Source organism: Plectropomus leopardus, chromosome 12 (genome assembly GCF_026936395.1).
Source record: "Plectropomus leopardus strain MGB_pleo_1.0 chromosome 12, ASM2693639v1, whole genome shotgun sequence".
Lineage (NCBI taxonomy): Eukaryota > Metazoa > Chordata > Actinopteri > Perciformes > Serranidae > Plectropomus > Plectropomus leopardus.
This window is the reverse complement of record NC_142187.1, coordinates 28,560,121-28,575,418: the sequence shown is the minus strand read 5'-3', so window position 1 is coordinate 28,575,418 and position 15,298 is coordinate 28,560,121. Positions and strand designations below refer to the sequence as shown.

General features: G+C 42.1%; 1 protein-coding gene across 1 annotated transcript in view; it reads left to right on the top strand.

Moving 5' to 3' along the window:
- Positions 1-15,258, top strand: part of LOC121950897 (ski-like protein) — a 45,744-nt gene extending 30,486 nt beyond the window's left edge. The window contains exons 4-8 of the mRNA XM_042496984.2: positions 289-377; positions 3,454-3,596; positions 7,877-8,247; positions 9,191-9,421; positions 11,024-15,258. Of these exons, the coding sequence (XP_042352918.2) occupies positions 289-377; positions 3,454-3,596; positions 7,877-8,247; positions 9,191-9,421; positions 11,024-11,272 (1,083 nt within the window). The 3' untranslated portion in view covers positions 11,273-15,258. The remainder of the gene's footprint in view (positions 1-288; positions 378-3,453; positions 3,597-7,876; positions 8,248-9,190; positions 9,422-11,023) is intronic.
- Positions 15,259-15,298: the final 40 nt, after the last annotated feature.

Here is a 15,298-nt window from a genome sequence, read left to right as displayed (position 1 = left end):
ATTCCCTTCTCCTCCTGCTGCTTCTCCCCATGTATTCATGTGCATGCATATCTGTGTGTGTGTGTGTGTGTGTGTGTGTGTGTGTGTGTGTGTGTGTGTGTGTGCGCGTGCGCGGGCATGCAGCTTGATCGTTGTGATTATTCATCTGTTCAGCTGCATGATTGTATGCATAGATCAATAAGTGTGGATGGGAGATGCCACTCTATGCCTTTGTAACTGCAACACAATAGCTTTAAAGACAATGTTTGTACAGTGTGTGATATTTATGAGTGTGTTTTGTTTTCTCAGGGGAAAACATCTCCTCCTACTCTGGTGTTCAACCGTCTTTTCTCTGACATCAAGGAGGAGCCAGGACACCCCACCCTGGTCCATCCCAGGTACTACACCTTGTTAACTTCGATTAAGCTACACCAGTACATTGTTTTAGGGTGGCAGCAAACGGTTGTTTTCATGATCTATTTATGTATTGTTTTTTTTTATTCAAAGAGTTAGCAAAAACAGTGAGAAGTGACCATTACATGTTCTCAAATTGTAATTTGACATCTTCGGATGTCTTACTTTGTCCAACAAAAAGTCAACAACCAGTTTGCAAAGATATATAATAGAGAGAAGCTGCAAACTCTCACATTTTGAAGTTGAAACTAGAGGATATATGGCATGTCTGCCAGATAGATGACACAAACAATCAATATATTATCAAAATAGTTACCTATTAATTTTCTTTCAGTCGATTAGTATTTTCAAAAACATTGATTCATTGATACATATGAAATTTTCTGGAATTTTTCAGACAGTTTCAATACTCTTGTTGTCAAAGAAGGAGATACACTGCTAGCTAGCTGTAACTGAATCCTTGACAAAATAGGAATGTGCAGATTCAATGCAAATTGGCTATGTAACCAACCCAACCGAGGCTTGGTTTAGTTCATGTAAAAAGTTTTTCAAACTCAGGGCAGGGATCAGGGTGGCGTAGTTTCACATGCAGAGTGAGAAAGAATCTACCCTCGTCTTAAAAAAAGTCCTGTTTTATGTTACAACTAAAACTTGGGCAATATTTTTCCTTTTTCATGGATCATTGAATTCGTCAATCTAAAAATATCGCCTCAATTAGTATTAAAATGTGTAAAAATATCTGACGAAAATGTTAAAAATGCTAAAATACCTGGAAGCAGGATTTTTTGAAACATTTTTTCTGATGTTGTATTGTAAAATATCTCTCTTTATATATAAAACTTATCAAAATTATCTTTCATCATTGTAACACAGATTGGGTTAGTTGAACAAACATATATTATCTTTATTTTGTTTCCTAAGGCAGAGTAACATACGCAAAGTGAGAAAAACACAATTGCCGGTCGTCATGTTTTATGTTACAATACACATTTGTGTCAAAATTGTCCCTAACCCTAAAAAATTTATGTTGGCTCATCTTTTTTCTTTTAAAATTCAGATTAAGTGATTGTAAAAATTTTAAATCTAAATTTTATTCAGAGAGGCAAAAAGTCTTTCCAACTTGACTTAAGTTGTAGGAACCATGCCTACATGACTTTTTTTATTCCAAATTTAAATCCCAGTGGTGCTGAAAAAACTTGCCCTAAACTATAGAAACCCTGTTTATCAATACTTGAGGCTTTTCCAGTTGGCCTGGCGTTATCATTACAGGCCTGCTGACTGTGTCCCAGATACTGTGCTTTTTTGCCCTTCTGCTCCAGTGGAATAATTACCAAGTAAAGTTAAGTTTCAGTTTGACATCAATAAATGAAATTCCCATCTCTAATTTCCCTAATTGGTGCCGCAATCCGTCTTCTGCTGCGCTCCCTCTCGTCGTCTCTACTTCATCACACGTGCCACTCCTCTCCCTCCCTCCTCCCCTTCTCTTCCCAAAGCCCTTGTTTCCTCTCTTCTAGTTTCTTCTGTTCTCCCTCCATTCCTCCCCAGCGCACACCAGCCTGTGTTTTGATACGGCGCTCACACAGTAATCTGACCCAGATTAAAAACTGGAATTAGACGGCTTTACGGCGCCATAGCTCCATGTGACCGCGCTGACATACTGACTGTGTGGCGGCTCGCAGACTTCAGCCCAGACAAACTGGCAGCATTGGAGTTCTGGTCACCTACCAGCATCACATGACTGCTCCACTCTCAAACCAGTCAGGACCAGTTTGGAGCATGTCTTTTGCATTGCAGCGTTACTAATAATGCACTGCTACAGCCAAGCGTCGCACTAGACATCCGCAGCACTTAACGTCGTATTTGGGTTACTACCAGCATCCATTAGCGGTACACTTGTCAAACACGAGCCCGGCTTACATTATTCAATCACATCTTTCGTGTGAAGGAGTTTCAGATTCTCAGTCAGGCGAGCAAGCAGCGCTTTCGTTTCCATCCAGAGGAGAGGAAGGCTCGGTTGGTCGTGCTGTAGTTTTGCAGGCAGAGCCCCACTGAGCTGTCATGCTTAACCTAGTTCACAGCTCCAGCTCCAGCTCTGTCTGGAGGGGACTGCTGGTGGGGGAGGGGTTCAGAGCTTCTCTCCTCTCCTCCATCTGCTTCTCTATCTCTCTGTTTCTCTCTATTCCTCTCTCTCCTCCCTCCCTTCCCCACCACGCAGCCAGGAATAGACAGATAGCGTTGGCTCGGTGGCTTCAGTGCATCTCCAGGCACTATCTCTCTCTCAGTTGTACCCTCTACCTGGACATTTGTGATAAGCCGAGAGGTCTGTTTAGGCTGAGATCCTGTAAACACACGATAAGAAGTATCCATATTCCAAACGGTGTTTCCAGCTCATTGGATGGTGCGGTTACTGTAGCCAACCAAATGACTTTTTATCTATTACTCTGATTCAGCTGTGTTTTATTGCTGTAGAGGTAACAGGGCCACGTGAGTTATTGCATTATACAGGTGTGTATGTTGCTTTTATGTATATCAGCACTGCAAAGTCCATAACAGTTTTACAATGTTTACTACAAAGACAAAAGTATGTGAAAGGTGACACTGCAAACAGGAGGACTAGAATAACAAAGACTAAACGGACGCTCGAGGCATTATGTACATATGAGCAGCTTACCTCACCTTTGTGTCATAGAGGAAATTACTTTCAGTGCTGTTACTTGTTCAGTATTTTTGCATTAGTAAATATTTATTTACATATGAATCAATTACATAATAATTATGATAATGATTTTGGTTTCCTACAATAAATGAACATGATCAGCTGCGATATTGACGTTTAAAATGCATGCTCCCCTCATAGAAAAACATAGTACTGTCAAAACTAAATTAAATTAAATTAAACATGCAGAGTCAGATACACTTCCATAGGAGACTAAATTCAGGTGAAAAAGAACAATATTTAAAGTATTTTTTATGCAAAGATTTGAATTATCACCCTATATAAAAGCAATGCTCTATATATTTAAATGTGAATGTTCACTAAAAATATTTTCTTTCTTCCAGTTACTACCTGTACACATACGACAAGATGGTGGCTCCCAACGTGTCTCTGCGGAGGGAGGCGGAGATGAGCCCCGAGATGTTCGGAGCTCTGCTCAAACACCACTACAGCCGCAGAGTGCTGGGCCACGACGAGCCGCCCATGGGTCAGTAGTGATGCACACATTAATATTCACAGAGTCAACACGCACTGACAAACAGAAAGACATTTATTGAATATGCACACATGCCATAAGAATCCAGAAATTAGATTCAGATTACAACCACATTTCTACAAACAAAACAAAAAGCAAGCTTTTATGTTAATGTTGGAGCACTTTTCTGGCAATCTAGAGAAGTATTTCAGGAGCTACGACCAAGTTCCCAAGACATACTAAAGACCGTCTTCCCTGTAGATACGATACAAATGAGGCAATACTGAGTGAGGTCATCCAACACACACTTTTCACGCCTTTCAGTAATGATGTTATGATCCATTATGTAAAACGCTGCACTCAACTCTAATAAAACTAAAGTAGAATATTGCCTTCTCTTACTTGACCTTCTGGTGAAGGAACATGCAACAACCTACACTCCATAATAATTATGTTCACGCAAATTAAAGAACTGAAAAGAGCAGAGCAGATAAAAGATCAAAGGGCAGGAAATTGCTGCTAATTTGTCCACTAAATTATTAGCTTTAGAACTAGCTAATATTATGTGCGTGCTCTGGAGTCTAGTCATTTTACTCAACGTGTGACGGGAGGTGAAGTGACATTTCAACTTTGTATGAGGAGCATTAAAAATCGTTAGGATATTAACAAAAATTAATAACAATGGAAATAATAAAGACATTTTATAATGCATGTACTTTAAAACTATGCATAAAAGTTAGGTAATAGTTTACTCTAACATCCATAATTCAGCATTTATAATCAGCAAAACAGTATTAACATTTAATAAAAGGCTCATAAAAAACCTTCATGTAGTTATAGATGTAAATGTTTATTAATGTGTTTCTCAACAACTGCAGCTCCTAATGTTGGCTCCCATAACTGGATACTATGCATAATGATAGTAATAATTAACGATGGTATAGTAAAACATTGTTGAAATGATATAAATATGTCTGCCAAGAGGATGTTACGTATAGTTGTTGACAAAGGCAGTACATTAATAAACACTTAAAATGTTCTTACAGCTGTGTACAACTACATTAAATTATGTTACAAACCAGTCATGAAATATTACTGCAGTGCTTATAAATGTTAAATAAGGGGTTTCAAGTAAAGTGTTGCAGAAAGTAGTAAAATGATGATAAAATAGTATTGATTTAGAATGTGAAAGTACATTTTTTTGACAACAGAGACAGAAGTTTAAAGCAAAAAGAAACTTCTGCATTTTCCAGTCTAAGTGACTATGATTATAGGTGTCTGACAACGTAACAGAGTAGAGCCTATAGACAAATCAAACGTTTTACCTCATGTTTCACAGATCTGCTTGTTAGTGTGTGTAACTCAGTCTTGGTCATTGAGAAATCTTATTCTGAAATCTGATGATAGTTAAGAAAGCATAGCTTCACGTTATCTAAAGATTTTCAATGTGACAATTTGAAAAAAGTCAAAGTTGTAGGAGAATTCTCCGTATGTGAGACTTTGCTACACTCACTAACAAACAGATCTGATCTGCGAAAGGTGAAGACAAATATTCCATTTCTCCGTGGAGTCTTCTCTGTTATGTTACCAGACAACAACAAGCTGAGCCTGTCAGTGGTGAAAACAAGCACTTTTAACGGACGTAAACTGACGGTGCACTATTGCCTATAGGGATTACAGTCAGCCGCTCTTATGATACTGGAACAGTTTAAAAAACTGCTGTCCCCATTAATCACAAAAACGTGAGAAGATAAAATCAGACGCTTCCCTTCAATTTAGTTTAAGAACCAATTTCAGGCCAAAATATTTCCTCAAACGAGAGGCAGACAGCACAGATGATCATTGAATTATTAACAATCACATAATAAACACTGAATGTACATTAGACGCATCAACACGGCTGACACATGCCTACTATAAATACATGACACGCATGCAGCATACGATTTACATGCATCCCACACGAGCAGAAGAGACATGCTGATCATGTTGAATGCATCTCAAAGAGCGGACACGTGCCGACTGTATACATACAACCGATAGTAAACTACCCCCCCCACACACACACATACACACACTCACACACACACACTTAACATTGCAGCCTGCAGCGATGCACATAATCATGCATTGACCTTCACATAAAGACTCTGGGGGGCACCTCAGTATTGATGAACAAGAAGGGTGGAAATGGCAGTGACCTGTTCTCTGCACTGTTTTAATGTGCATGTTAAAGTGTGAGGATTGCGCCTTCATTAATGAGATGTGTATATAAACTTCTATATAAAGAGAGAGAAAGGGAGGATGAATCATGGGAATGTTTTTTGACTGCCATTGTTACGCCATGTCTGACTGCCAGGCTGCGTCTCTCATATCTCTCAGGCGTTCTGCTCCCCCCTTTTTCTCCTCCAACCAATCTGTCTCTCTTCCCTCCATCCTTCCTCTCTTTTTCCTGGCAGCTTTTTTCCCACATCCTTCCCGAGTCCGTCTGCTCCTGCACTTTCTCCCCCATCCATCCGTCCTCGACTCTTTCTTCTCCAGCTCCCTTCATCTCCGCCTCCCTCACAGTCTGCTGTCACCCCCCTTCTCTTCTTCCTCTTCATCCTCTCTTTTTTCTCCCCATTGAATGCTTTTCCTCCCCCAGTCTGTCTCTCTCTCTCTCCTGCTTATTTTCTTTTGATCCACCACCAAATGACCCACTCCTGTTATTTGTGTGCTTCTACTATCATATTTGTGCTGCGCAGAGCATGTATGTGGGGGTGTGTATGCACATGCGCAAGCCAGTCAGTAAACGAGTGTCCTCTCCAGTGCCAGACATGCTGTGCACAGAGCACGCTGTTTCCTGTCACACACGCATACTGCATGAATATATTATTCCAGTAAACAACTCTCCGTTCTTAAGCTCTCTTTCCCTGTTTTAGTTAAGTTTGGGTTTGTTTTTTTGCACACGACAACGACATACTATTCAGATGAAGAAAAAATGAGAAATGTGTCAAGAGAGGTCAAGAAGCCAGAGGCCTTACAAACTGACGCCCCCTCAAAAGCATCAAACAGTAAAAAAAAAAAAAAGAAGAAAGAGAGAGAAAAAAACCCTAAACTAAAGAAAATAAAGATAAGCAGTCACTATATATATATATATAATAAAACAAGAAATACATAGAAAACAATGCAAAGACAAAAAGAAAAATGTAATGTTTGTTTTTCATATCATCTTTTTATCTTCTCCATAAGAAAAAATATTGTCTTCAGCAACCTAAAACATTGCAAATAGTTATATGTATATATGATGACATATGACAAGATGGTAAAAATATATTAAAGAATTTATAGAAGTTATTCATTTAAAAAAACATTCTTAGATACAATGTACATACTGTGTGTATAAAAGGCCACTTTAAAGTAGAAAAAACTCAAATAAGAATGAAGAAAGTTTGAATAAATAAAATAGATATATAATAAAATCATTTTTAAAATGATATAAAGTTAATATGAAGTAAATAATGGTTGCATCAAAACTATTCAGGAGACAGTATTTGTATTTACTCCCACGCCCTAAACGGGAACACATACTGCTGGGCTGCGACTGCGTGTTTTCATTCCAAAATATGTCCAGCGAGACACTCCTCTGAGTTCCCTGGAATGTATCAGGAACAGTTCCCAGATTATTCATCTTATAAATTAGGGGCTCGTAGGAAGATGACTCCGCTCAGGTTTGATCATTTCCTTTTAAAATTCTCTAATGATAATGAGCTCTTGATAATGTGCAGTTTATCATTCCATATCTGTACGCCGCGAAATCTGAAGGGAATCTGCCGTCATCATTACGAGCCTACACATGCCCCACTGCAGCATCTGCGCACATGTGTCTTTGTGTTCGTGAGATGGTGACACCTGGTTTGATCCTTTTCCCGTGATGTGAACCTTTAAAGGCCGCAGCGAATGAACGAGCCAGAGCTTGAACAGAGGAGGAGCCCACGCAGAGCAGCGCGGCTCCCACACAAGGCCCTTTATTCCTCTCTCTTCTTTCTCAGCGTCTGAGGGTGCACAAACACACACACACACACACACACACACACAATTTGTGGGTGAGTGTTTGGTTCCTCGGCTGTTGCCATGCCGCGCTCGTGCTCACGCTGAGAAAGAGGTGTGAGCTTTTATGAGGTTGTGCGAGGGTGTTACTAAGCGTAGGTGGGAGTTTGCACCAGCTCGGCTCGCACTTCCTGTCTTTCAACCACCTCCTCCTCTTCTTTTTTAAAACTCCTTCCTTCATCCTCCTCTTCCTCCCTCCTCAGATCTTCACGCGTCGCCTCCCGTTGCTGCTGGCGCCGAGGAGGCCAAATCCCAACGTGCCGCTGCTGCCTCGGCCACTGAGCGGGAATGCCAAACCCAGGCAGTTTCCATGGAGACAAGCAGCCTGAGCTGCAAGAAAGCCACCCACACCCCCGCCCACACCCCTCCTCCTCCTCCTCCTCCTGCATCGTTGTTGTCACCGGTAACGGAAGTACCGGCTAAGGACACGGGCTCTGCCACGAGCAGCGCTGTGGCGGCGGTGGGGGGGCTGGAGGACGACAAGGACAGGATTGTTGTGGAGATCATGCAGATGTACAGCAGGCAGCAGGAGAAGCTCAACTCCACCTTGCACAAGCAGCTGCAGCTGGAAATGGTGAGTTGGCGGACGGAAAGAACAAAGACCAAGATAAATGAGCCGCTGACTTCACCAGAACTGTCCTCGCCTATTAAAAGTGTCCTTGATGTAGCTGTGGAGGTGATGCTCCACCTTCCACTGACCCCTCCATCTCTCCCTCCTGTAGCTGAAAAAACAAAAGCCTATCCTGTCCAAATGTTGGTATCAGATCAGTCTACAATTTATCAAACCCCCCACTTCATGTGAATTATAGTTTCACTGATGTATATTGTGATTTATGTAAACACTTGATTTCAGTTTGAACAAATAGAGTTGACCTGCATTATGCAGGGTTCCACTATCATGGAAAACCTGTAAATGAAGCAATTTCACAATCACATTAAGTAAAGTAACATAACATTAAATATATTTTCTGTAGCTGACGTAACATAGCTTTAATATGTAACAACGTGACATTTTGGTTACTTTTATTTATTTGTTAATCAGGAAGGTTTCTTCATTTTCTCCCATTCCGTCTCCCTTCATGTCTGCCCACTAGACAGCAGTTTTTTTTAGGATTTTTGGCTTCAGGGTAAATTGCTGCTTTTTTTATATTTATTTTATTGCCACGTGGGATTGGAAGGCATGTCATGTGAGAAAAAAGTTGAAAATTGTCCCTTTTTAAAAATTACTTGACAAGTTAAGTGTATATACACAAAACTTTTATTTTGCAGTCTTTCACACCTTTGTCCTTAATGCCCTTGACCACATCCATAATCCCACTGAAGTTCCCATGTACAGTTTATGATTATATCTGAATTTTGGCAGCTTATAAGCAGTTGGAGCATCCTGCTGGCATCGTGGTATCACACATCGACCTCTCTGTGGAGGAGCAGAAATGTAAAGCATTTTTCTCTGCAGGGGTCAGTGAGATATCACATTATTATTGTTATTTCCCCTGACTCAGTCTCTGTGTCTGCAGGAGCTGGAGGCAGTGCGCGGGGGCGAGGCGGCGAGGCTACGGGAGCTGAGCGCCGAGCAGCGGGAGCTGCGCAGCGAGCTGGAGGCGGTGCACAGCGAGCAGGCGCGGCAGCTCAGCCAGGCCCGCCAGGAGCAGCTGGAGCTGGAGACCCGTCTGGAGCAGCTCCGACAGCAGGCCTGCGCCTGCGAGCCGGGGGCACAACGCCAGCAAGAGGCCCACTACACTGCACAGGTACAGACCAGGAGGGAAACACGTGCGCGCACAGACTGATTTTGGCATCAGAAACAGTCTGAGTGAATCACAGTGACACGTACAGTATGCACGCTGGCTTGCATCGCCCAACATATGGCATTTTTTATCTCAGACATTACATCGCAGTGCTCCAATCAAAATGAAGGACACATCAGTGCAGCTCTGTTAATACTTCCTTACAGTTACAGCCAATGAATTAACTTTTCTAAAAACATATTTCTATAAATAAGAAAGAAAATTGGGCTTTATGAGGAAATACTTACAGTTGCAGTAACAGATGATATACAGTGTAATATAAACATCACACTATAACTCTCAGTATATATGGACCACTGAATGCTGGTTAAGTGTTAAACAATATTTCGAACTCTATGTTTTTAATCTGCGTATTAGACATTCATCATCACCCACATGTTTCCTCTCAGGGAGCAGAGAGTGTTTCCTACCAAAACCTTGAGAGCGGAGATGTGGTCGCAGTCTTTCTGTGATTGAGAGTTTCCCAACTCAATAATTTTCTGTGTCCTGTATGAGTCACTGTGCTGTCGGAGAGTGTGAAAACACACATACACGCACTCAGAGCCTTTGTTTGGGTTTCCACCAGACTTAATCTGGAGGTAGGTTCTGTTATGTTGGCCTGAGCTGTGGTCTGCAGCATCCCCCTCCTGTCAGTCACTGACGCCGCCCCGCCCCCCCCTTGGCATCAAACGCAGGATGTCTGCCAGTCGCTCAGTTAGGAAAGAGCATGTGTTTGTGTGACTATGAGATTATCGCCGGTCTGAAACTAAACATTGTTGGAAGTCTTTTTCTAGTTTCACAAACATTTGCAAATGTCTCTAAAAACAAAGAGGTGAATCTGACGCGAAATGTAAGAACCAGCCAACACGTTTACATGTACAACATATTCAGGTTTTTTTTCAATTATTTTCGAAAAAGACAGTATTCTTATACTGAGCTGTTTCCATGGCTGATGAGAATGAATGTTCCACTATTATTCCTGTTTACATGCAGTCGTTTATACCAACCTGTTATTTATCATGTTAAAATATAGAAATGTGGAAGCTGCTGTTGCCATTTACATTTTGCCACCTGGTGCGCAGCATGCACACACACACACACACACACACACCAAAAATAAAGCACTTTTTTGAAAAAAAAGGAAGTGCTTTACAAGGTTGATTCCAGATTTAAAACAATGCAGGATTTAAGCAAATAAATTTCAAGAAATTCAAAGAAACAGAAACCCCATAAAAAGAATAAATACCACCATTGAGGAAGATAAACAAAGTTCGCAGCTGAGTGCCCAAAACTTGTACTAAGTTATATAAAATCAGACAATAAGAATAATATAAAAAATATTTTAAAAAATAATAGTTAATGACAATATTAGATGATAACAATAATGACAATAAAGTAAGACATTTTAAAAACGAACAGTGTGCTAAAATCAGGAGTTTTCAATCGTCTGACATTTTTAATACATCCAGAACAACATGACTCAAGACAGATTGTTTTTAAATGTGATAATGTGCTAAACTAAATGTCCTATAGTGACCTCATGTCTGTCTGTCTGTCTCCTCCCAGTTGTCGGAGCTACGTCAGCGGCTGGAGCGAGCGGAGGCGGACCGGCAGGAGCTGCAGGAGGAGCTGCGCAGGGAGCGTGAGGCGCGGGAAAAGCTGGAGCGCACAATCAGCCAGCTCAAGCAGCAGATGGTCCAGTCCGCCACGGTGGGAGGCAGCCCCTCTCCTCCTCTTACCCCTTCAACCGGACCCCCTAACGCCCACTCCCCGACCTCCTCCTTCTCAGAGGCCCCAGCGGCTGCCCAAAAGTAACTGCCACCCCCCCTCCTCCCTCCTCAGGCGCCTCCCTCATTCTTCTCCCCGTCAGCCGCCAACTCTACAGACACAAACAAATCAGCCTGAAGCAGAACGGAGCTCCGCAGGCTGTTTTTAAGTTGTGCATCTCACCCTCCCCTTTTTATTTCAGTGTAGGACTTTGTTTTTGTAATTTAACATCACTTAAAAGTTTTATGTTGTTTTTTTTATTCTTTCATTTCCTTCCCCTTTCTTTAAACAGTATTTAAAGATTTTTGGGCATGTATGTTGGATTTAATTTATAGTTTTTACTGAACAAACAGCTGCTTCACAGACGGGAGTTTGGTCGAGTCGAGACGAACTCAACCCTTCACTATCTTCTCCCTCCTTTTTCTCCCATCCCGTCTTGCTGTCTGGATTCTGGAGCTAATGACTTTCAGACTTCAGCTCGGACACACAGACTTCATGCTACTACCTGGCGCAGCAGCCGGCGCCCTCGGACGTATATGGGTGCCCGGTTGCATGCCCCCTTCTCTGTACGTACAGCCCAAACGCTCAAGTACCAGCGACTGCAGGAAACTGCATGGACATTTTTTTTTCTCCTTATAAAACAGAAAGAAAATCATGTTAAAAAAATCTATATGGAGGAAAAAGACCTTTGCTGTACAAAAAAAGACATTTTGCAGATGTCGTAAAACCTCATGAAAATATGCCAATAGTGACGCTGAACTTGAAATGAGTGTTTTTGAGTGTGACCCCCGCCCCCCAACACAAGGTAGCTAGCTAGCAAATGGCCTGGACCCCAGCTGCTCCTCACACAGACTCCTCTTCACTCTGCCGGGCAGCACCTGGACGCTCCTGTCCAAACAGTCTGTCCACCAGCTGCCCCGCGTCTCCTCCGCCCCGCCTCACACCCTCCGCCGCCGCACGTTAACGTCACCGCCCTCTGCTGGGAAGCTCCTAAACACTGTGGTTTTCACCCACTATAGACGAGACAGGAAACACTGTGCTCTCTCCAGGCTCGGCATGAAGAAGCTCACGAGCGGTGTTACGCACTTAACACGCTTTTCCTCCCCCAGAGCCCCCTGGGAAAGGAATGTGTCTGGACACGGGGGCCGGTCGAGCCGGTGTAGCTTTTCTAAGAAAGAAAAAGCTGCGTTACCATAATACATCCTTGCATGCCCGCACACACTCGAGTGTGTTGAGGCAGAACAATGGCCCCGGCGTTCCCAGCAGACGATCAAAGCTGCGGCCTGTTTTCCGGGCTTCTCTTTTTGTATCATTTGACGGTTTTTATCCTGTTTGTCAGAGCGTCATCTAAGAAATGTGGGTCGCAGGTGAAAGCAGTTAGGTTTGGGCCCTGCTTCACGTTATTCTGCCTGGCTGAACAAACAGCTCCGTGGCAGGAAGAGGAAGAGAGGATTGAGGGGAGCGCTCGGGGGTAGCGGTGCACTCTCCCCCTGCGGCAGGCTGGGTGGCCCAGACGCCAGGGGTACAGAGGGAGCGCTTTTTGTTTAGTGCCGTCAGAATGGGGGCAGCTGTTGTTGTCTGTGGGCCTCCGCCTGCCCGCGGGTGAGACTGTACAGGATCCCCTCCCTCCCTCGTCCTCTCCCACAAAACGACCACTCACACTCACCCGTCCATCCATCTCCAGTGCCACATCAGCTGGGGGCGCGCAGCGTTTTGTAGACGCCCAGGAGAGCGAGCAGACGTCCAGCTGGAGGAAGAGAGGACTTTTATTGTGTCGGTTGCCGGGCAAAAAGCGCTTTTTATTGCCACTAAGGAGATCCCTGTAAGCGAGTGTGTGTGTGCGTGCGTGCGCGTGTGTGTGTGTGTGTGTAAATAATTGTTTTAAAAAGAGAAAGGGGGATCGGCCTCAGCTAAACTCTGAGCTTTTTTTTATGCATCTGCTAAAAAATGCAAATTGATAGACATTCCACTGTGCTCCATCCTGTTCAATGCAGAGTTTCTTACACAGCTTCCCTTTACAGAGACAGACCTTAGAGAGCGGGCAGAGGACAGTCGTGGTTTGTTGATCGTCATTGAAGCAGGTGCAGGTGCAAGCCAGTAAAATCAAACCCACACCGCAAATGTACACTCTACTGTTCCATTTATTGAAATTATGAAAGAAAAATATTTAACGTATTAACTAAAGATTTATATTCACTTTGTAAATACAGTAGTCATTAATATATTAACTGTTCTTATATGAAAAATCTTCAAAAGGTTATATAAATTGGACCAGAACTAAGGCTTCAGATGTTTTTTGCTTTCTTTTTTAAAAAGTCGAGTGGATGTAGGGGAGTGAAACGCATGGTTTACCGAGACATGGTGATGCAGGACAGACAAAATAGGAAAAATAATACTTTGTTACACACTCTCCCCCCCTCTTTCTTCTGAAATGATGCATTCGTTTTTTTGTGGATTTCATCTCGACAGACTGTTTAACGTGTAATGTGATGAGCTTTTTCCCTCTTTGTTAATCTCCCCTCCTCCCCCGAGATAAACTGAAAACATTTATTAAAGAAAATGCATTTTGGGAAGAAAAGAAAAGAAACAAAAAAATTATGATTTTTTTGCATGTTTTGATGCCCCTTATGTTTTGTGTCACCGGGCCAATCTATCAATCTGTTCATAGTTTAAAAAAAAAAAAGAAAAGAAAAGATGTTTCCCCGTCACATAACACACAAACTATTGAGATGGCTCATATGCATGAACATTGAACATGTGCAAGTTTTATATCATTATTGGTTAAGAGGTTGGATAAATATAAAGTCAGATTATAAAGAACAGAACATGTAGCCTAATTTGGAAATTGTGTGTATGTGCGTGTGCGAGACTGAGAAAGTGTGTGTGTGTGTGTGTGTGTGTGTGTGTGTGTGTGTGTGTGTGTGTGTGTTGGCCTCCCACGTCTGAGTGAAGCACAGCAACTTTGAAAAAGGGAAAGAGAAAAACTTGCTCATGTAGCTCTGGATGTGTAGTTCCGTTTTCTGATCACGTATCCTCGTCTGGATGTGTAAACATCACTCAGAAAGATAATCAGTATTAGTTTCATTGAATTAATTACCTCTTCAGCCAACAAAAAAACGAAAAAGAAAAAAAAATCATCACATTAGCAGATAATGTTTACTCTAATTTGTGTATTTGCATTTTATACACAAGGGGGCATCGTTTAGCTTCTATAATTATACACCATAATAAAAAAATGTAAATGATAGGGGAGAGAAATCCCCTTTAAGACGGTTTGCTGGGCCTTTTTGCATTTTGCAGTGTTATGAGAACTTGGATATGCTTTGTACAGAATTTTTACAGGTGTGACGTTTGCCCGACAGACAGGTGAAACGAGCAGACCACGTGGACACGTTTGAATACAGGACTTAGAGATTTACATACCCGGCGCCTCCCGGCTCTGTGAGGAAAAGTAGTAAACAAATCCAAGGTGACCTTTGAACTGTTTGAATGCTTTGTAGTTGGGTGCCAGTAATTATTCTATGCCAGTGTAAGGGACGCAGGAAGTACGGCTGCATCGGTGATTGATGACACAGATCGCTGGTTACTAAGAATAGATATGTTTTAATTTATACACATCCTGCTATAGATGAAAAAAAAGAAAATGGCTTTGCTAAACAGAACCCTTTTCCCCTCGATGCTGTTCTGAAACATGAAACACAGTGTCTGTGTTTGACCATTGCATACTACGTTGCCAATACTACAGTGTGATGAGACTTTTGTTCTTGCATGAATCGAGACACTGTTCTCCTACCTCATGTTGTGATATAAAAAGATGTTTTTTAAGCAGAAGACACTGCATCTCTAACTGTTTATCATCATTGATATTTACTAGTAAAGTACATACCTGTAAATGCTTTTAGCTAATACCTCAGTTGTATCTAGTGTTTGTTTTTTTTTCTGTTTTTGCCCTCCCCTGATTTCAGATCTTGTAAATATACCCTGTATAGACAATGAACTTGGATCAAATTCAAGTAAAGTTCTGTAGTGTCGAACCACAGTCGTCTTTCGCCTTTCTTATCTCCCCGCGGTGCT